Source organism: Staurois parvus, unplaced genomic scaffold, assembly GCF_062004578.1.
Source record: "Staurois parvus isolate SC_StPar_1 unplaced genomic scaffold, SC_StPar_1.0 ptg000081l, whole genome shotgun sequence".
Lineage (NCBI taxonomy): Eukaryota > Metazoa > Chordata > Amphibia > Anura > Ranidae > Staurois > Staurois parvus.
This window is the reverse complement of record NW_028317877.1, coordinates 3,417,007-3,440,525: the sequence shown is the minus strand read 5'-3', so window position 1 is coordinate 3,440,525 and position 23,519 is coordinate 3,417,007. Positions and strand designations below refer to the sequence as shown.

The following is a 23,519-nucleotide window of genomic DNA, read 5'->3' as shown; positions in this document are numbered from 1 at the left end:
ATTTTAATTCTACAGGCTCATTGTACTATTGAAACATAATTGAATCTTGCTATGGGGGAGCTATAGCTCGTTCTAATTTTTTTCTAATGAATGTTTACAGTAACACAACATTCCACATGTCTCTGATTTCTCTGTGACAACTGATGGAATTTGAACATTTCCCTTTTGGCACAATTTATGCCTCAAGAGATGTTTGAAATAGATACTTAAATACATACTAATTTAAAACGATTTCCTTCCTTAACCACTTCAAGTTCGGATACTTTCACCCCCTTCCTGTCCAGGCCAGCTTTCAGTACTATCACACTTTGAATGACAATTGCGCGGTCATGCAACATTGTACCCATATGAGTTGTTTAGCATTTTTTGGAGACAGATAAATCTCTATTTTAGTGGTATTTAATTCACCACTGGGAATTTAATTTTTTTGCTATTTAAATGAAAAAGTCCAAACAATTTGAAAAAAAGTGTTTTTCTTATAAAAGTTTGCAAATAAATAATCTTTCTTCATAAATCTTGGCCAAAATGTATTCAGCTATCTTTTTGGTAAAAAAAAAAAATAACCCAAATTTTTTTTGCATTTTCATTTTTTTTATATATATATATATATATATATATATATATATTTTAACATACTGTCACCATAGTGATACTATAGTACTTGTGGGGGGGGGGGGGGGGGGTGATGAAGACTTTTATTTTTTTAATTATTTTTTTTACAATGATTGCTTTTATGCCCATAAAGGCTGTAAAAGTAATCCTTTCTCCTTCTCTCTGGCTGCATTCTTGCAGCCATTGAGAAATACTGTGAGAGCTGTGAATGGCCACAGCTTGTCACATGGTACAAGGCTGTTGTGAATAGCTTGTACCATGTGACCTCTGTGATCCTTCACAGATTTCACTAGTAGTAAGCAATGATGTTAGGAAGTGACATCTTGCTTACTAATATTCATGTGATCACTGATTGGCCAATCAGTGATCACATGATCAGGACCTCACACAGAGATCCCGTACAGCAATTGGTGTTCCGCGTGCTCCCAGGGACCGTACCCATAGGAAACCCATGCTTGGGTGGGTTTCCTATGGGTACTCCCAATTTCTTCCCACACTCCGGAGACATGCTGTTTCATTGGCTCCTGTCTAAATTGGTGTGTGCTGTTGCTGTTGGTCCTACATAAATGGCTTTAACCACTTAAAGTCCAGACACTTTCACCCCCTTCCTGTCCAGGCCAATTCTCCGCTTTCAGCGCTGTCACACTTTGACAATTGCGCAGTCATGCAACACTGTACCCGATAAAAATAGTAAACGAGCGCTAGAAGCGTATAAATGTATAAATAGCAGCTGGCATAAAAAGGTTAAACCTCCAACCCTCATAAACAATAATATCCAACAATGCAGCGCTCAGATAAAATGATCCAAAAAATTCATCACGTAAAAATAAGTGCATCAATGTATGACGTATTTATAAACGCATGCGAAATGAGCTAAATGCTCAGTCCAGTATGAAACCACATAGAAAATGGTTATCTTAGAATCTTAGGAAGTGTCACATAAGGGTGCAAGTCTGCGTCTAAAGATGTCAAATGGTGTATTAGTGACATATAAATAACCTCTTTGAAGATTTATATGTCACTAATACACCATTTTATTTTCTATGTGGTTTCATACTGGACTGAGCATTTGGCTAATTTCGCATGCGTTTATAAATACGTCATACATCGATGCACTTATTTTTATGTGATGAATTTTATGGATCATTTTATCTGAGCGCTGCATTGTTGGATATTAATGCAACACTGTACCCATATGAAATTTTTAGCATTTTTTGAGACAGATAAAACATTATTTTTGTGGCATTTATTCAACATTGGGATTTTTATTTTTTTGCTAAATAAATGAAAAAGACCAAACATTTTGAAAAAAAAAAGTGATTTTCTTATACAATTTTGCAAATAAATAATGTTTCTTCACAAACCTTAGCCAAAATGTATGCAGCTATCTTTTTGGTAAAAAAATCCAAATTAGTTTATAAAAAAAAACTATAATTTTTCAAAAAAATTTTTTTACATTTTTGTTTTATTTTTTTATATTACTTATGTAGTTTTTTATTATTTTTTTTACATAAACCTTAGCCAGAATGTATTCGGCTATCTTTTTGGTAAAAAAATCCAAATTAGTTTATACAAAAAACTATAATTTTTCAAAAAATTTTTTTTACATTTTTGTTTTAATTTTTTATATTACCTATGTAGTTTTTTATTATTTTTTTTACATAAACCTTAGCCAGAATGTATTCGGCTATCTTTTTGGTGAAAAAAAAATATAATTTTTCAAAACTTTTTTTACATTTTTTTTTTAATATTACTTATGTAGTTTTTATTTTTTTTTACATACTGTCACCCTAGCAGTACAGTGTCAGTGACACTGTACTACTTGTGGGGGGTGATGATTTTTTTTTTTTTTTTTTTTTTTTAACACTGATTGTTTTTATACCCATGAAGGTTGTAAAAGCAATAATTTATATTTCTTTCTGGCTGCATTCCTGCAGCCATTGAGAATTACTCTGAAGAGCTGTGATTGGTCACAGCTTGTCACATGGTACAAGGCTGTTGTGAATAGCTTTGTGCCATGTGATCTCTCACAAGTAGTAAACAATGATGTCAGGAAGTGACATCTTGTTTACTACTGTTCATGTGATCACTGATTGGCCAATCAGGGATCACATGAATCGGGACCTCATACAGAGGTCCCGTACAGCGATCCGTTTATCGGCAATGGGCCGGACGGGAAAAGGTTAATAAACAAAGTACTCTTTGCTTTCCCTTTTAATTGTTTACACAGATTTCCAATGAATTACCCACGAAGTGTTTGGAATCTGAGGTACACAGGGCTTATGTGTTGCCTTTGTGATTCTCTTCAGCAGTAGTCAGGGGTTGGGAGGGAGAAAAGTTTGTTCCTTTCTTGTGTGTAATGAGTTGTTTAATCTATTTTTCTCTATTATTAGACTTCATGAGCATGAAAATTGTTGGTGAGCTGCTTCGTATGTCTGGTGCCTTTTTCATGCGACGTACATTTCGAGGAAATAAATTGTACTGGGCAATCTTTGCTGAATATGTGAAGACTATGCTGCGGGTCAGTATAAGAAACAATCTGTTTCTTTAACAATACTTTTCAAAGAAGCTGCCATTGTGATAAATATCATAGGAAAGAGGGTGGAATTTATATGTTTTGATTTGCTACTAAGGCCCGTGACACTCAGTTTGTTACTTTTCATTAAAGAATATGTGACCCCCAACATTTCATACTTCTGATATATGTCTGCTGTGCCATGTACAGGGGTTAAAGGAAAAAATGGAAATGCTATATGATTTGCAGGTGTGAAAGTGACAACATGTTTTGTGTTGAAAGCAGAAGTGATGTAACATTCTATGCTTCTGCTGTGTGATGAGACACCTAGCTAACTGGTGGGAAGCCTCACTTTCGTCATTCACTGCCGTGTGAGCCATGTCAGCACTTACTGAATTTCAAAGAGGGCAAGTTGTTGGTGTCCGCTTAGCTGGTGCCTCTGTGACTGAAGCTGCAAATTTATTCGCGGTGTGGAAAGGTACAGTATCAAAAGTTATGGCATATACAGTTTTTGGGAAAACGTCGACTGATGAGCAGAAGTGCGGTCGCCATGGTCAACTGACCGAAAAGGACATTGCACAGGATGGTGACTCGAAATAAGAAAACAACTGCTGCAACAGTGACTGCAGAGCTCAATCTAGGTTAGCTAGGTGTCTCATCACACAGCGGAAGCAAACAAATGTTACATCACTTACACTTTCAATGCGAAATATGTTGTCACTTTCACACCTGCAAATCATGTAGTGTTTCCATTTTTGTCTTCCCCCCCCCCCTGTACATGTGTTAGTGTTACTAAACCTACAACAGTAAAATAAGTCTGTATATGCAGTAAAGCATGCTTGATATACTCGCCATGGAACCTAAGGTGTTAATTCTATGCATTGTGTAAAAATGCTGTTTGACCCTGACTTCTCTGATCTTCTCCTCCTTCCAATGCTCCCCTCTTATCTCCTGATAAGATATATCGTGTGGAGACACACATGCTCAGTTTGGTGTGTATTGCTAGAGAGGTTTTTTTTTTCTTGGGAGAGTGCATGTGTTTAGCACAGGGCCAAATTGGCACAGACTTCCGGTCGTCGCACAGCCCCGGCCTGACGCATTTCGTATCCCTATGACTAAGTTGGATATGGCAAAATGTGTCAGAATGGGGCTGTGTGGCGAACGGAGGTGACGGAACTGGAAGTGACGTGGGAGCTCCATTGTTTGGGATCCGGCGGTGGTGAGAGCATTGCCTTGATACCCACCAGTGTTTTAGATCTCACTGCAACACCTATGGGTTTTTTATCTGCTTATATTTTGTAAGTGGCTGTCTTTATAGCGATTTAAAGGTGTTATTACGTACTGCTCCATTGGGTTATTTCTTTTTTGTCCCTATATGACCATCTATCCGGAGAGAGAGGAGAAGGAGAGTGTTTATCCATGTTGCTATAAGTTCCTCATTATTATTAATCTGTTAACCTGTGAAGTAATGCCAGCTGATCATGGGAATGATAGACATGGAGATTGGAGGATAAACAGAGAGGAGTGTTACAATATCGATTTTGGTCGATTTTCCTTCTCATTTGGATTCAATGTATAAGTCTAGCCAAACATGAGAATGGGGGGCATCGCTATCCGGTGAGTGTATATCCAAAAGGGGCGACGCCATTCCTTGCTCGTGGTGATTTCTTTTTCTTGGGAATTAGAAGATTCACTTGGTGGACAAGACTTTTTTTGGACTTTTATTTAGTTTTATTTCATTTTTCGCTTGTGCTTGAATGATTTTTCAGTTTTTATTATTTATTTATTCACATGCATATTTTTGCGCTACTGAATCACTTTGAGGGTTCTTCTGTTGACTATAGTAATTTGTTTAGAAGTGGCAGCATTGCTTATTACACATTATCACTATTTATTTATTTAAATTATTTTATGATTTGGATTTCATCACGCATCTAGCGCAAACATCTTCTGTATATATGTATGTGTGTGTGTGTATGCGATCTGTGCTCTGCCCCTCCAGTACTCACTTGCCTGCCGGGCTGTATAGGAGGTGGGAGCAGCTTGCTCAGACTCTCAACAGCACTCTAAGAGGCTGAGCCAGCCTGCAGGTCAGGCATCTGGGTGGATCCTGATGTTATTGTCGGGATCCCTGCCGAGCCTGGACCAGCTCTGTGAGGTCAGATGACAGAAGGCTTTAGCTCACTGTCAGCTGAATCTGGGTCACAGGAGTGCATAGGTAAGTGCACTCCTTTGACCCACATGGAGAAGTATGGCCAAAAGAGGTTTGGCCATACTTCTCCTTTTTAAGAGGAAGACACAGTGCGTTTTCTCTGAGCTCATATTTTAGGTATAATTGTAGTGTTTAACTTAAAGCAAATTTTTATATGACTCACATTTTTAAGCTTGCTTTATCACATGTTAGTTGTTGTCTTAAAGCGAAGTTCCACCCAAAAATGGATGCTCCGCTTTTTTGGTGCCTCCCTCCATCCACTGCCATATTTGGCACCTTTTTGGGGGGAGAGGGAAGTGGGTACCTGGTTATTACAAGTACCCACTCCCACTTGCGGCTCTGTTTGCTGCGGCGAAGTGAGCTGGACGTTTTGCCCCTTCCTCCCTCCCGAAGTCTCCTGGGAACTTTTTCACAGGTCCCAGAAGACTGCCGGATCAATCAGGAGGTGCAGCGCGACTTGCGCATGCGCAGTGGGCACCGAACTGTGAAGCCGCAAGCTGTCACAGGCTGGTGTCCACAGTTGAAATGATGGAGCCATGGAGGAGAGAAGGGTACATTGCTGGATCCCGGGACAGGTAAGCGTGTGCTTATTAAAAGTCAGCAGCTACAGTTTTTGCAGCTGTTGACTTTTAATAAACACAAAAACGACTTTAACTACAGAGATGTGTAGACTAGCCACCATTGTAAGCTTCTACTGGCTCAGTGCAAATATTCTTCCTCCCTCTTAACAACTGTTGAGATATCAGCCACACAGAGTGCATTGTTCTCAGTGAGTTGGCTGAGCGACAAACACGTATTGTAAGAAGGAACAGTAACAGTGCCAAACAGCAAATATAGTTACACCCGTGAGGTTTTTTTTTTCATTGTTAACACATATTGATATGTACGATTGAAAAAATGGACATTATGGTTGTATATTTTAACACCACTAACTGTGAAAAGGCCAACTCGCAATAATGACCTCCCCAGCTATCCCGTCACTTTCTCTTCCATTACAGCAGGCACCAAAATACCCATTGCCGCCTGCTGTCAGAACCTGGAGGGAGCAGTGTCATCGCTCCCTCCTAGTAATTGGGAGCTAAGCATGAGTATTGTCACATGGGAGGAGGCCATATGTTCCTCCATACTCCAAAAAACATTACTTATTTTGCACCAGCTGAGGTAGAGAAAAAAGCGACATGAGATCACTGAAGAGGTGAGTATCTGTAAGTTGGGGGCTATTCACAAGCACTGTCACATTGCCTGAATGAGAAAAGTTACAGCCTCTTTGTGACAGGATCTCTTTAACCACTTGCCTACCGGGCACTTTTACCCCCTTCCTGGCCAGGCCAATTTTCAGCTTTCAGTACTGTCGCAATTTGAATGACAATTACGCGGTCATGTAACACTGTGCCCAAACAAACAAACTAAAAAAAGACTGAAAATTTTGAAAAAAAAGTTATTCCTTAGTTCCTATTATAAAATGTTGTAAATAAAGTAATTTTTCTCCTTAACTGATAGGCGGCACTGATGGGCGTCAATGCATCACTGGTGGCCATTGACAGTCATCACTGATGGGCACTGAAAACTCATATATGGCACTGTTAGGCGGCACTGATTGGAACTGTTAGGTGGCACTGATTGGAACTGTTAGGCGGCACGGATAGTTGACACTAACTGACACTGATAGTTGGCACTGACTGGCACTGAGAGGCAGCTGTGATGGGCACTGGTATGTGGCATTGATAGGCACTGGTATTTTATTTATTTATTTCAGGTACTTCTATAGCGCCGTCAATTTACGCAGCGCTTTACATATATATTGTACATTCACATCAGTCCCTAACCCTCAAGGGGCGTACAATCTAAATTCCCTACTCACATTCATACATACACATACTAGGGCCAATTTTAGACAGGAGCCGATTAACCTACCAGCATGATTTTGGAGTGTGGGAGGAAACTGGAGTACCCGTAGGAAACCCACACAGTCACAGGGAGAATATGCAAACTCCAGGCAGGTGGTGCCGGGGTTGGGATTCGAACCAGTGACCCTAGTACTGCCAGGCGGAAATGCTAACCATTTAGCCACTGTGCTGCCCAATCTATGTGGAATTGATGGGCACTGACAGGTGGCAATTATGGACACTGACAGGTGGCACTGATGGGGCTACACTGATCATTAGGGCACTGATGCTCAGTGTAGATGTCCCCTGTAAAGAATGCTGCTTACCGGCTCTTCTCTCCTCTTGCGCTGTCAGCGTGAGGAGAGGACTGCCGATAACTGGCATTTCCTATTTACATGCTATCAGCTGTGATTGGACACAGCTGATCACAATAGAGCCTACTTCATCAGTTTTTTACTGTGATCAATGATTCGCTGTGTCCCAGGGACACCGCGCACCACCTATTGCCACAAATGCCGCCGGGGGGCGCGCATGTGCAGTTAGAGTGGGAGAACGTCATATGACATTCTCCCAGAATGAGAGAACCTCCACCCGTCCCTCATTTGCTTGTATGGCAGGCGGGAGGTGGTTAAAGCCTCATTCACACCATACGGGCAGAAGAACTGGTGGGAAAAAACGTGCAGAATCACACACAGAAGCACGAGTTTGCATCAGGTTTTCATGCGCCCTTCAGTGAGTTTTATACGCATTGCAGATTCCTGCGCAGAAAAAAAAAATCTATACTTGATACTAGTGTTGTGATGTGAACAGGGCACATAGAGAACAATTGTTTTCATTGCATGCTTGCAGAACTCATGCAAAAAAACTAATGTGGGTAGCACAATGGCTAATTGGTTAGCACTTGCGCCTGGAGGTACTAGGGTCATTGGTCATTGCCTTGAGTTTGCATGTTCTCCCTGTGCCTGCATGGGTTTTCTCTGGGAACTCTGGTTTCTGCCCACACTCCAAAGACGTGCTGGTAGGTTAATTGGATTCTGCCTAAATTAGCCCTAATATGTGTATGTATGAATGTGCGTTAGGGACCTTAGATTGTATGCTGCTTGAGGGTTAGGGACTGATGTGAATGTAATATAATACGCTGTGAAAATTGATGGCGCTATAGAAGTACCTGTAGTAATAATAATGTCTCTGCACCATGTTGTGAACAAGGCCTAAACCTTAATTCCACCTTGAGTCAGCCTTTGGTCCCCCAATGCACCCCCAATATAAAAAAGTTTTTAAGTTCTCCATAGATATCTTTTTCAAAAGGTCTTTTGGTCCACTCATGTGATATCATGGGTTCCCTTCCCTTTCTTCTGTCTTTGACAGTGGGCAGGTCCTGAATGCTGCAGAGAATGGCACCATGTAATGAGGCACTGTTCCCTGCAACATTCTCCTGTAAGCTCGGGGCAGGATGATGGTGCCCACGGGAGAGGGAGGGGGTGACACCCTGGGCTAACAGGAAGTAGGTTAAATGGCATTAGGTGTCATTCAACTGAAAAGAGGACTGGCACTTGATTGAGGGGTGAGTCTGCTTGTTCCATTTAAAAAAAGTAACTTTAAAACCTGCTTACTTTCATTCAGCCTTGAATCTGGATTAATAGAAGCATTGGCATAGGCAGCTTCATTGTAATCTCAAATGTTTGTTGCTACCTGACCCACTATGAGCCACAAATGCTTTATTGGAGATGGGCAGTGGACAAGCAGCTTTATTTTTTCTTCTTTGATCTCTGGTACCCCAAGTCTTACCTTCAGCTGACAGCAGATTCAGCCAGCTATAGAGCCAGCTATAAAGTCTTCATTAATCTAGCGACAACTTTTTTTCTCCTTTCCTCTCCTCTAGGGTGAAAATTCTGTAACCTCTACAGTATGTATGGCCCTGCCCTATAGGGACATACAAATATCCCTGCTGAAGTGTAGAGGTTAAAGAATTTTCACTCTAGAGGAGAGGAAAGGAGAAAAAAAAGTTGTCGCTAGATTAATTACAGATGACTTGGTAGGAAGTAACATGGCATGGAGCCATAAAACATTTTGTAAGTAGTGGTTTCAAGCCTAAAAAGAAGTGTCCAGCAAAGCACTCGATTTTTCCTGACCCCATAGAAGTGTTTGCTGCTATGGTTTTTGTTATGACTTTGTCAGGCAACATTATTGAATAACCAGTGTTTTACCGGAAATGTTAATTAAATTCAGCTGCAATATAAACTTTCCACACCTGGCTTTACAGCACTTGTCCCAAAAATGATGTTAATAAGATATAATGCATTTAATTATTAGTAATAAACACTTGTAAAGCATTGGGGTTGATTTACTAAAACTGGAGAGTGCAAAATTGGTGAAGCTCTGCGTAGAAACCAGCTTCCAGTTTTTTGGGGTTTTTTTTCTCAAACCTTAGTGCAACCTCATGCACACTTGACATTTTTACAGCGGCTATTTTTGGCTTTTGACATTTTTTTCTACAGCCAGTAAACCCCCCAGCATGTTATCCTATGTGTCCATGGACACATAGGCTATAATCAACATTTTTTGACTGGAATAAAAACCCAGGACTAGTGGGTTTCTAGAGGAGTTTTTTTTAGCTGTAAAAACGCTTTAACACTGAAAAACACGGCAAAACGCCGCAAACCAGAATTTTTTTACTTTTTTTTTTGAAAAAAAAACGCAAACGCAGTTAAACGCTAATGCAAAAATGCTAAAAAAAGCTGAAAACTCACATTTTTAACGTGACTTTACACAGCTAGCATTACCAGCGTTATCAAAACGTCCAGCTTTTTCAGTTAAGTCCTCATGCACACTGAAGTTAGGAGTGGATTGACTACCATGCACAGCTGCACCAGATTTTGCACTCTCCAGTTTTAGTAAATCAACCCCATTATGTAGCAACTAGCTGCTGCATTTAATTGCATTGTGTCATGACTTCAAGAATCTCGCCCACAGAATGGATATGCTCCAGTGGAGTTCTTTGTTGAAGGTCAAAGAAGCAGAACCTGCAAGACCTTAAACCCAAAGTTTGGTATGTTTTAGTCTTGTTTTGTCTTTCTTTCTTTTTTTTTTTTTTCCACGATACATGATAGACAATTGTGTATTCATTAAAAAGCTAATATTCTGTTTGACACTGCAACAGTGAAAAAGTATGGGTTTGTGTTTTTGATATTCAGTATGTTTCATGCAATATCCAAATTCTCCCTTCTTGACCTTCTAATTATATCACAAAAATAAATTAATTATTTTAATATACCTGTATATATAAAGTCGATACATATAGTGTACTATACAAAATAGACCTGAGTGGGTATTGAGCACACCACATCCCCAAAAGAGTAATCACAAAAACAAAAAATAGAGTATGATAACTTTAACCTCCCTAGCGGTATTCCCAAGTGTAGCTCGGGGTAAAGTTTCAGTACCAAAAGCGGTAACCCCAAGCTACACTCGGGCACACCATGCGGCGTTGCTCAGGGATTCCCTGCAGCGCTTACCTTGTCCTTCGCTCCCGCGATGTGTCCCCTGCAGCATCCCCGGCCATCTCCTCCGGCTGGATGCATCGTGCTGGAATGGCGGCAGATTTAAAAAATTTTTTAAACTGTCATTTCCTTAGAAATGAATTTGACATAGTAAAACATTACTTTATCAAAGCATTTCACATACATTTTGTCCCTACTGCTTTGTCCTGTGCCCTGTCTGCATTTTGAGTTCTTTCTGCCTGGAAACTTAGAAAAGTCCATGGCGTCCAAAAACGTCCCTTTTGGTCAAAAGCTGTTTTAGACCAGCTAGAGAACAGCGATAGTAAATTAGAACCACTTGCAGAATTGAGTGATAATGATTCGTGGGGAAATTCGTTATCAGACACTGAAAACGATTTTGTGACTTTGCTCAGTGATGTGCGAACTTGGCGCTCTATTTCAAATTTCAGTGTTTTTGGTTTGATTATATTATTGAATTAAATTTATTATTATATTATTATTTTTAAGATTATTTATTAAATTATAATTTATGATTTTGTGTTTCAAGTTTTATCCTACCCGGGATGTTTACTAGACTCTTGTTCGGACAGATTTCAGTGAGTTATTCCTAAATATTACAGGCCTACAATAAAAAAAAAACATTTCCATGCAAAAAAAAGTACCGCTTTGAGCACAGAAATATGGACATAATCATACCGTTAGGGAGGTTAAAAATAAAATGACATCAATTTTATTATATCAAATATTAAATTATTATTTGAGATAATACAATTGATGTGATTTTTATCTTTAAAGTTGTCAATTCCTGCAGATGTCATCACCTTTTAAAAGTACCATGCTTTTTTTGTTTTTGGGATTACACATAGTGTAATAAATTACGTGCATGCCTAGTCGGGGTTCAACTCCTACTTATTAGAGACATTTCCTCTCACTTTCTGTTCTGCTGACAATGATTTCACTAGACAAGATAAATATTCAAGGGCAACACAAACAGAAATCCTGTAATGGAGATCGTAATGAAACCTGTAAAGTAATTGAACAATCTAGTTGTGGCTGGGCTTATATTTTTAATTTTCAGCGTATTGTTAAGAAAGATTTTGCAATCACATGATTTTCCTCCTCTGAGTTGAGCCTGTAAGTTACACCCCCCTCCCCCCAGGTGGTGCATCTTCACACAGGCTGGGCTAGCAGTACCAGGACCAAGTAGCACTTGTGACTTCCGTTTTGTCTCCAAGGAATGTCTACCCACAACCAAGGAAAAAGAATCAGCTCCTGTAGGAAAACAAAACTAGACCAGCTGGAGGACTACAGTTATGCATAGATGTAAAACAAAAGATACAGGGAGGGGGGCTTTGACGATTTGGAGTTCCACGTTCAGCTTTTCATCCTTTATGCCTGTACTGATGGGCTTTTGTTGCGGTCAGAGCAGCTTCCCTCGCATACAAGTCTAGCTTGAAGCAGGTCAAATGCAGGTGAGAAGGATTTCAACTGCATGTCATATGCACCTGTCAATGAATTCTGAAGTTTCTGTAACCTATATCAAAAGCACACTGTATTTTCCCATTGATACAAGCTCAAAGCCCATTGATGCTGGCCCTAAATGTGCTTGGTGGTCTTATGAACTAATAGAGGTGTTGAAGGGCAAAATCAGGTGAATGGATTAGCTTACCTCTGTTTAATTGCTTATTAAGTGAATTGTCTTTTGTTTATATATGTAATCTATTTGGGCAATTCTTGCAGGTCTTCTTAGTGTAATCATGGAGCCATTTTTCAAAGGGGAAGTGTTCGATACATATCTGGTACCAATCAGCATTAGCTATGAGCGAATACTAGAGGAGTCTCTTTATGCTTATGAGCTCCTTGGAGTACCCAAGCCCAAAGAATCTACATCAGTAAGATTATCTGCGCCTTTTTTGTCTTTGTTCATTTGTAATGTATGCGTGTGCTATGTGTGATTATTTTTTTTTTTTTTTTTTTTTTTTTTTTTTAGGGTTTGCTAAAGGCTAGGAAAATTCTTAGTGACAACTTTGGAAGCATTCATGTGTTTTTTGGAAAACCAATGTCTTTGAGGTCTCTGGCCTCTGGAAGACTGAACAGATCCCACTATAATCTCATTCCCAGGTATTTGTTTCTTTGTATGCTTTTATTGAATCTGCCAACACTTTTCTTAACCACTTCAGCCAGATGATGTACATCCTATCGGAAGGAAGTTGTTAACGGGATTTTGGTAAAACAAAAGATAATGACAGCTACTTAGTTTTAAAGCGAAATTAATTAGGTACTGGTTTTTGTATGGAGTTATCTTGTCATTTTTGATTAAAGGATTCCAAGCTTAGTTGGAAGTTGGGAAAGAAAATGTAGCTGGAGGTAATATATAATTATATATATTTTTATTTATATTTTTATATATATATATATATATATATATATATATATATATATATATAAATAAAATACAAATCTTTCAGATGCCTCCTTTGGGTCTAGGAATGGTAAGAAAATTGGAATAGAATCCCTGAAATTGTTCTGCGACCACAACTGAGGTAGTGACAATTGGGTCCGGAAGATCCAAGAGTGCACAGTGAAAATTTCTAATCTGTGTGGTGACACAGGAAGAATGGGGGTGAGAAACTGATGAGGTGGCAGGGAGTGAAACTCCAGTTTGTAGCCTGGGATACTAACTGAGATGAAAGCTGTCCAAATGTCCACAATGTTTAACAAACGCCTCCCTCACTTTGGAAAGTGGGTGTGCACCTTCAGGCCGAGGAAGGATTAGGAAGACTGCATTTTAGATCTTGTGGAGGAATTAAAAGGATGTTTTCTAACTGTGAAGAAGATGAAGATTTTGCATTTTAATAATTAGGCTTCTTCTTCTGAGATGGGTGCTCACATCAGTAGTCATGTACTTGATATTGATATCAAGAGTAGATCTGAAGAGACATCCCTCAAAGGCCATGCAGATTAAAAGCTTCTTAAATGCAGGTTCTGCATTTCAAACCTTCAACCAAAGTGTCCTTTGCAAAGATAAGTGCTTCCTACATCAGTATGGCAGTTGCCTTGTTAAGGCAGCACAATGTCTGGTCCACATTGGGAATAGAGCACTTTTTATACAAGATCCTCCTAATATGTGTGCAAGGCTATTGGGTGTGCTTGAGAGGGGCAAACAGATTGTCTAAGTGTTTCCAGCCTCCTGTAGTGAAAGAGTTGGAAAAGTAGGTATGTGCAACATGAAAGTCTTTGTGACCTTAGGAGTTTTAAAGGACCCATACCTGGAAACAGCACTAGAAGAAGCAACAGGCTGATTCTTTAGTTTCAGGCACACACTGCATTGATAGAAAACCAAAATGGTCTCTTTTAATTTGGAAGTAACAGCAGTGGACAGCATCTCCTCAGGGGCAAGCTCATCAGCCAAAGACTGGAGCCACTCAGAATCCGATTGAATCTCAGTGACTCTGGTTAAATAAGAGTCTGCAAGAGAAGAGGCAGGGAATCTTGAATGACTGTAGTAAAGCGACCACACCCAGTGCAGCTAAAGAGGACTCTAATGTAGGATAAAAAGTCTTCTACTTGATCACATTGGCAGGTGACAGGTACTGTTTATGGAGACATTTGGTGTCTATTTGACCCCAGTGTCTCCCCTGCCTCCATTGCAGCTGTTCAAACACAGATCATGTTTTGAATAGTTGCATCCTCCACTACAATAGCCAAGGAATGACAGTTGTGATCCCAGAAGAGACGCAATACACATCTGTTCAGGAGAGATCAGGGAATGTATATTTGCCAACTTCCTCCTGATCTCACCATACAAGCTGTTTCCTGTGGTCCCGGGTTTCCCGGAGGAATGGGAGAGCCCGGGAACCCGCATGAGTGCTGCCAGCAAGGGGAGCACATTTTGAAACTCCATAAAAGTGATTATGCGGCTTTAGAGCCACCCAATTGCTTTTATTGAAAAGCCCTTTGCCAGCTCTTAAAGCTGGACCCAAGGTCACCAGTTTAGCTGTGAGCTTGATGTAACCATGTAACCACTTGTTACTTGTACTTTGGTAGATGAGATTTCCTTTTAGGCTGCGTGTACAGGCCAGCTAATGCCACCATGAAACTACATGATCAACGCACATCTTATGCGGGTGAATACACAATGTGAATGTAGGAAGGTTTATAATGCCTTTAAGGAAAAACAGCCTGAAAAAAAGAAAATAATGCAGCCACTAAATCTAAGGACTGGCAAGTTGCAAAATATTACATTCTCTTTAAAAAAAAAAAAAGTCAATAAGAAAGTTTATTATACAGAACAAAGAAACATAGTCCAAAATACCTGTGCCACAGTCACAGCATACAGTGAAGATATTAATCAGCATAAAGATACAAAATCTTAGAAATCATACAAACACATTATAAAGTGGGAAACAGTAGAGTTTGCAGCATCCTGACCCTCCGCTGATAAGTAAACAGGGCAAAAGCTAAAAAAATCATATCTAGAACTGTATTGTGACTACTCCAATTCTAAATCAAAATGGATCCGTCCTAGGGAGAAAGCCCCACCAAGGAGCTCAACCATATCCTAACAAACGTGGCATCACCAGCTCCACTGGAACCAGGCCAAGGGTCGACAGCCAGCCATTCCATATTTTATCAAATTTAGCCGGGCATCCCCTATGTTGTTTTTATATGAGTTTTTCATAGCGCAGAGTAGTGTGCATAATGGCAAGCCAGTCCTGCGTGGATGGTGGCGAGGGGCTCTTCTAGCACAACAAAATCACCTTTTGGGCTTGGAACAAAGTTCTAGATACTGCCTCCTTAACAAAAGCATCAGGGATCACCGGATCCAAAATACCCAGAATACAACACTGAGTTTGTGGTTTTTCTCTTTTTATTACCATTATGTTTGTGTTGTATACGATCAATACCTTAGCTGTATATTTTTATTTTTGCTGTTTTATTTTAGATATCTTTCTCAGAAACCTTCAGAAGATATTCAGAAGTTTATTTCTGATGTGGCCTATAAAGTAGAGCTTCACCAAATAGCCAACATGGTACTCAGCCCTGGAGTCTTGATAGCCGCCATTTTGCTGCAGAATTTTCCGTCACTCAGTTACAATCTATTAGTTGACAAGACTTTGTGGCTGAAGGATTTAACGGAGGCCTTTGGGGGATATCTAGAGTGGCCTGGTATGTATGTGTAATAGTTTGCACAAGATGTAGTCTAATGCATATACACAGAGAAGACCATACAATTTTAATTATGACCTCCCAATTATATAAAAAAAAAATGTGCGACAATATTGAATTACAAGTGAATCTGCACTTAGTTTTCCCTTAGTCCCACAAATACGTGCTGATCCTGCCAATGAAGTGTACCCCATGCAGCTTCACTCTCATGTAGGTTGTCATTGCTTACACTACAGTGGGATAAGAAGGAGCTGCATAGGGCCTGGCTATCAGCATTGTCACTGCTGTTTTACAAGCTTGAAGCATGTCAATCAGCAGCTGGCCACACCTAGTCATGCCCACTGCTTTCTAGACTGACAGTGCTGCCTATGCTGCTGAACCCTCCTACTGTGAGCTGCAGTGTCTGTGAGTGGGAGTTTATGAAATGCAAGCATTTTACTCAGGAGAGGTAAAGTAAGTTTTCACTTTTTTCACTTTGAGGCTTGTGCATCACATAGTAACTGGACCTGGAACATATTTACACTGTCACACAGGAGCCTTTAGATGTACTTTAACCTCCCTAGCGGGGTAGCTCGGGGTAAAGTTTCAGCACTTTCAGCTACACTTGGGATTACACTTGGGATTACCCTGCAGCGTTGCTCCGGGATCTCTTCTTCACTTACCTTGTCCTGCGCTCCCGCGATGTCCCTCCTGCAGTGTCCCTGGCAATGTCCTCTGGCCGATGCCGGCATCTGTCTTCTGGGTTCCGTTCCCTGCGACGTCAGGACGTACGGGGGACGGAACTGGCGGGAAATTTTAATGTCAAAAAGTGACATTCACTAAAATCACATAGTAAAACATTACTATATCAAACCATTTCACATACATTTTGTCCCGAGTGCTTTGTCCTGTGCCCTGCCTGCATTTTTACTGTTCTTTCTGCCTGGAAACTGAGAAATGTCCATGGCGTCCAAAAAGCGTCCCTTTAGGTCAAAAGCGGTTTTAGACCAGCTAGAGAACAGCGATAGTAAATCAGAACCACTTGCAGAATTGAGTGATAATGATTCGTGGGGAAATTCGTCATCAGACACTTAAAACGATTTTGCGACTTTGCTCAGTGATGTGCGAACTTTTTTATGATTTATTAAATTCTAATTTATGATTTTGTGTTTCAAATTTTATCCTACCCGGGATGTTTACTAGACTCTTGTGCGAACAGATTTCAGTGAGTTATTCCTAAAAATTACAGACCTACAATAAAAAAAACTACATATTTTCATGTAAAAAAAAGTACCGCTTTGAGCTCAGAAATACTGACATAATCAGACTGCTAGGGAGGCTACATTGGTTGTAAACCCTTACATATACCTAGTGAAGTGACTGGCCTGAGGCTATAGACAAAGATTATGCAAATTCTCCTACATAAGTTGTACCTGTTTATCTATAGCTGTCTGTCCTGTACAAGCTTGTCTACGTTTTTGAAAAGCAGGGAGTGGAGAGCTGAAACTGAAAACTACAGAGCTTAGAGAGGAGCGCTATGAGAGCTGATCGGAGGGAAGGGACACACTCCCTTTCAAACAGGAACAGAGCTGAGGCTGTGCCCTCCCCTGACACCATTTTCTGCTACAGACTAAATTTGAGGCCATCACACCCCTTTCTGAGTCCCTATGGCATGATGGATAAGTATCTTCCTGTATTTCTCAGCATTGCAGACACCATTGATCCTGATCAAATCTCCAACTCCATTAGCATAAATGCAGCCCCAAAGTTGCAAGGAACTTCCACTATGCTTCACTGTTGCCTGCAGACACTCATTAATGAACCGTTGCCCAGCCCTATGGCCAACAAACTGCCTTCTGCTACAGCCAAGTATTTCATATTTTGACTCATCAGTCCAGAGCACCTGCTGATATTTTTATACACCCCAGTTCCTATATTTGTGTACATAGTGGAGTCACTTAGCCTTGTTTCCACGTCGGATGTATGGCTTTTTGGCCACAATTTTCCCATGAAGACCACTTCTGGCCAGTAGATGGGTGTACCTGGGTCCCACTGGTTTCCACCAGTTCTGTGCTGATGGCACTGCTGGACATCTTCTGATGTTGAAGGGAAGTAAGCATGATGTGTCTTTCATTTGCTGCATTAAAGTGGTTGTAAACCCTTACATACTGTATACACAGTGAAGTGATTTGCCTCAGGTGATGCAAAGAGATTAAACAAATCCTACTACATAAGTTGTACCTGTCTTTCTATAGCTGTCTTTCCCCTACACCCATTCAAGGTGCAGAATTTACACAGGATCCTCCAGCTCTGAAAACAGGGGGCAGAGAGCTGAAATTACATCTGATTGGAGGAAAGGGACACACCTTTTTTACTGAGAACAGAGCTGAGGCTGTCAATCACCAGGCTTCCCTCCCCTGTCACCGTTTTTCTCTTGGTATTAGGGAAACTCGTTAGAATTGAATAATGCAGATAGCAGAGGAACAAAGCAGCAAACAGAAATGACACTTAGTGCTCTTCATTGAGACACGTACACACTATAGAGGGATATGCTTTGTTCATATTTCATGTCTGAGGCTTACATACGTATGTGCACAGATCAGTTACAATTTGTATGGTTATCATAATGAAGATTATTCACATTGAGTGACATCACTGCCCCGATTCTCCACCTCATCCAATCAGAGACTGTTTTTTGGGGATTCCTTTTTAGCAAAGATATGTAGCAGAATACATTTTGGCCTAAATTTATGATGAAATTAGATTTTTACATTTTTTTTACTGGACATGTTTAATAGCAAAAAGTAAAAAATATTGGTTTTTTTTCTCAAAATTGGCGGGTTTTTTTTTGTTTTGTTTTTTTATAGTGCAAAAAATAAAAACCGTAGGGTTGATCAAATACCACTGAAAGAAAGCTCTATTTGTGGGAAAAAAGTACATACATTTCATTTGATGTGCAGCATTACAAAAGGACGTAAATTTAATTTGGGTGCAGCATTGCATGACCGCGCAATTGTCAGTTAAAGTAACGCAGCGCCATATTGCAAAAAATGGCCTGGTCAGGAAGGGGGGTAAATCTTCTGGAGGGCAAGCTGATATTAGTTGACTGCATAGAAGAATTGCTTAGTTTCAGTAAAGAAACAACTAATTGCTATTGCAGCTGATATCTGATACCCCTTTGTAACTCCACACTATGTCCTTTTTTCCAATATGAATCCACAAATTTGTTCTCTGTTTAACTTTAGACAACATGTCTGCTAGTAAAGTGGTGCGGTCCAGTCTAGACCTTCACGCAAACATTACAAAGCTTGTCGATGGTGAGGTCTTCCTGTTTGACAACAACCCAAGTGGCGTACTCACGGAAGAGCTGGTGTTCAGCAGAGCAGTCGCTGTAATCATGTGCGCCTCCTACAGGAATCAGATGGTTAATATATATGCAAGACCTGCTCTGGTGGTCCTGGCAATGAAAATGGCACAAAGTTCCAGGAGTGGTGAGGAAATCTATTGGTTTTGTTTAGGGAGAGGAACAGCAGGTGTAATTCTAGTTAACAGTTGGTTTCCTTTATACTGTGTAAAAATCCAGTAGGTTGGTGAAACATTTGTATCTTCAGGGTGCAGGGCCTGAATAAATAGTTTTCCTATTCTAAAGAGTCAGCACACCCAAAACTGATATTTCAGTTTTTGGTAGATGCTGCAGTGGTTAACTACTTGATAGTTTCTCTGGAATTTGGTGGAGTGCAGAAACTCTCAGCTTTGTGTGCCTGATGGTGCTGGTGGGGTTTTTAACCTCCCTGGAGGTATTCCGGAGTGTAGCTCGGGGTAAAGTTTCAGTACCACAAGTTGTAATTCCGAGCTACACTCGGGCTTACCATGCGGCGCTGCTCCGCGATCCCTCGATCACTTACCTTGTCCTGCACTCCCGCAATGTCCCTCCTGCAGTGTCCCCTGTAATGTCCTCCGGCCGATGCCAGCATCTGTCATCTGGGTTCCGTCCCCTGCGAGTGTCAGGACGTACAGGGGACGGAACTGGTGTGAAATTTGAAAATGACAAAAAGTAACATTCACTAAATACACTAAAATCACATAGTAAAACATTACTGTATCAAACCATTTCACATACATTTTGTCCCGACTGCTTTGTCCTGTGCCCTGCCTGCATTTTTACTGTTCTTTCTGCCTTGAAACTGAGAAATGTCCATGGCGTCCAAAAAGCGTCCCTTTAGGTCAAAAGCGGTTTTAGACCAGCTAGAGAACAGCGATAGTAAATTAGAACCACTTGCAGAATTGAGTGATAATGATTTGTGGGGAAATTCGTCATCAGACACTGAAAACGATTCTGCGACTTTGCTCAGTGATGTGCGAACTTGGCGCTATATTTCAAATTTCAGTATTTGTGGTTTGATTATATTATTGAATTAAATTTATTATTATATTATTTTTTATGATTATTTAATAAATTATAATTTATGTTTTCGTGTTTCAAATTGTAACATACCCGGGATGTTTACTAGACTCTTCTTTGGACAGATTTCAGTGAGTTATTCCTAAAAATTACAGGCCTACAATAAAAATAAATATTTCCATGCAAAAAAATGTACCACTTTGAGCACAGAAATATGGACATAATCAGACCGCTAGGGAGGTTAATACTATGTAATTTCAAAATCATATCAACCTGTTACTCAGGACTCCAGTAGAGTCACGGGGAAGCATGAAAAAGGCAAGTATCATTTGGAGCAGGGCTTGGCTGTCATACCATTTTGTTATTTGATTGTCAAAATGCAGGTTTCCTTTACATTTTTGCATCTTTTTGCACAGTCCCTTGGTCTGTTGAAGTTACAGAAAAATAATATTCACATGTGTATTCCTAACTAAAAGTACCCAACTTCTAATCTCCAAATTACTTTTATTTGCTTCTGTGGTCTGACTTCCTGTTAGAGGGTGGCTACATTCATTCTTCACTGTCTTGCTTCCGAGATGGATTATGATCTATGGACTATGGGATTTGTAGTGTACATCGAGTGGTGCATATATCCGCAACTAATGTCTACTGCTCATTCCAAACAAATGGAAGTGAGGGGTTAAGGAGAGGTTTGGGAACTCATGGTGGATGTTACAAGGAGGTAGAAAAACACAGTAAGAAATAATTTCATGAAAAATAGATTACAGGGGGATTTAGTAGTGGATGCGTATGGATTATTTTTGTAGAATAAGGATAGCGTTTGGTGTCACTTAAAGAGGAGCTCCCATATAAAAACCATAAAAGTCAGTAGCTACAAATACTGTAGCTGCTGACTTTTAATATAAGGACATTTATTGTCCAGAGATCCAGCGATGTCCTCACCCGAGCCGATTCTTCAGTTGGCTTCGGGTGCAGGTGCCGGCATCTTCAGTAAGGGAAACTGGAAGTGAAGCCTTGCGGCTTCACAGCCGGTTTCCTACTGCACATGGCAAAGTGCACGGTGTTTTGTGAATGGTTCTGCAGTCTTCTGGGACCTGAAGTGTCCCAGAAGGCTGCAGGGGAAGGAGGCGGGGCAGGCGAACTTCCGGCTCAGATCACCGCTGCGCATCTAACCGGAATTGGGAGCAGGTACACGTGAAAACCAGGTACCCAATCCCCCCAAAAAAGTGCCAAATGTGGCAGTGAAGGTGGGGAGGAGAAGGCTGCAAATGAGCGGAACTTCCCCTTTTGGGTGAAGTTCTGCTTTGAGGGCTAGTTTATGCCAGCATTGCTGTCTGAAGAGTGATCCGTGTCCAGATTGCCCTTCAGAGATCATTTGACAGGCTGCATCGTGCTGTGGGGATAATTGTTGCTTTACTGTAATGCAAAGCATCGTGGCCACAACATATATACTTCCCACCACTGCCTTTACAGCATAAGGGGCAGCAGTTGTGAGGGGTGGTAAAAATGTGGCTCAGCTTTTTGTTTTTACCACCACCATGATGATGATGATGATAATATGATTTATATTGATAAATATGATATCGTTTTCACAAAAATTCCAGTTTGCAGGCTGTACGTTCTGTTCACAAAAAATGGCAACTGTCCCAACCTATTGCCAGCAATAGCAGTAAGGTGCACATGGAAGGGCAATGCACATCACAAACAAACACAGGAATTCCCAGCAACACTTACCAGCCAGCCTGCAAAACAACCAATTTGGCCCTGTCTAATAGTTTGCATTAAAAACTGAGGGTTTTTTTGCACACATTTGAAAATACATGTGTAAGCCACAGTCGCGCATCAAGGGTCCTCTGTATACTGTGGACCTAACTAAAACTTCCAAAACCTCTATAGTGGGAGAACATGTATCAATGGATAGGTTAAAGCGGAGCTCCACCCAAAAGGGAAAGTTCCGCTTTAAAGACTGGTCCCCCGCTCCCCATTAAGGACTGGCAGCTGTGGGGGGGGGGAGTGGGTACCTGAATTTGACAGGTACCTGCTCCCACGTCCGGTAGGCGATCGAAAGCGGAAGGTGTCCTCCCTCCCAGTAGTCTTTTGGGACACATGACAGGTCTCAGAAGACTACAGGACCATTCCGGAAGCGCAGCGCTACTCACGCATACGCAGTGGGTACCCGGCTGTGAAGTCGCAAGCGGTCGCAGCCGGGTGCCCACACTGAAGATGCCAGCGCCAAGGGAGAGAAGACGGCTGGTAAAACGGGCTGCAGGGGACACACCGTGGGACCAAGGGACAGGTAAGTGTGTGTTTTTTTTAAAAGTCAGCAGCTACAGTTTTTGTAGTTGCTGACTTTTATTTTTTGACAGCGTGAGTGGAACTCTGCTTTAAGGGCAGGTGTGCCTGGAGGATCACACCCCTCCTTAAAGGTACAGGGACATATGTGACACCCAGCTACACAAAAAATGGCAATCATTTTGTTCAGCCAGTTTGCCAATATAATAACTACAGCTAATAAATTGATCAGTTTCTCTCTTCCTTTTTAAAGATTACCCTGTATGGTACCTTGCCAATATAAACATGGTGATTTATACAATACCAGATGTGGTTTATAAAATCCCAGCCTGTCCTAGCATCTCTGAAACTGTAACAAAATGTATGGAAACTATTGCTGGGATACTCATCTAGCAGCTTCCCTCCCGGCCTATAGCAGAATGAGGACCAGGCGGGACACTCGCCATGGTGACTGGGCGTCTTATGATGTCCTGTCAAAATGAGCCACTCACGGGGCCGCACAGCGGCACAATCTGACTCTGGCTCTGTCTGTATCATGTGACTGCTTTGACCAGTCACAGCAGATCACATGTCAATTGTATACAATGGATGGCTTCCTGCCATGCCATCCATTGTATACAATTGCGTTGTTGGCTGTGATTGGTCAAAGCAGTCACATGATGCAGACAGGGCCATTCACAGCCCATCTGTATCATGTGCTGAGCTTTACCCAATCACAGCTAATCACAACAAAAGACTGAATGAATCAGTTTCATTCAGTAACAATGATTGCAAATATCAATGAAATACTGTACATTGGTATTCGCAATCATAATGTGTTAAAAAAAAAAAAAAGAAGAAAATCCTGATCACTTGCACAGAGTAGTTCAATGTTACTATGGTGACATTGCATTGCCTTGGTCAGTGTGTTGAAAAAAAAATAGTAAAAAAAAGAAAAAAATAATGTAATGAA

At 40.8% G+C, this 23,519-nt stretch overlaps 1 protein-coding gene across 2 annotated transcripts in view; it reads left to right on the top strand.

Annotated features, from left to right (window-relative positions):
- Positions 1–23,519, top strand: part of GNPAT (glyceronephosphate O-acyltransferase) — a 63,372-nt gene that overhangs the window by 28,074 nt on the left and 11,779 nt on the right. For both annotated transcript variants that reach the window (XM_089669716.1, XM_089669717.1), the window contains 6 exons: positions 3,006–3,133; positions 10,199–10,274; positions 12,466–12,617; positions 12,716–12,846; positions 15,671–15,894; positions 19,119–19,364. In XM_089669716.1, the coding sequence (XP_089525842.1) occupies positions 3,006–3,133; positions 10,199–10,274; positions 12,466–12,617; positions 12,716–12,846; positions 15,671–15,894; positions 19,119–19,364 (957 nt within the window). The remainder of the gene's footprint in view (positions 1–3,005; positions 3,134–10,198; positions 10,275–12,465; positions 12,618–12,715; positions 12,847–15,670; positions 15,895–19,118; positions 19,365–23,519) is intronic.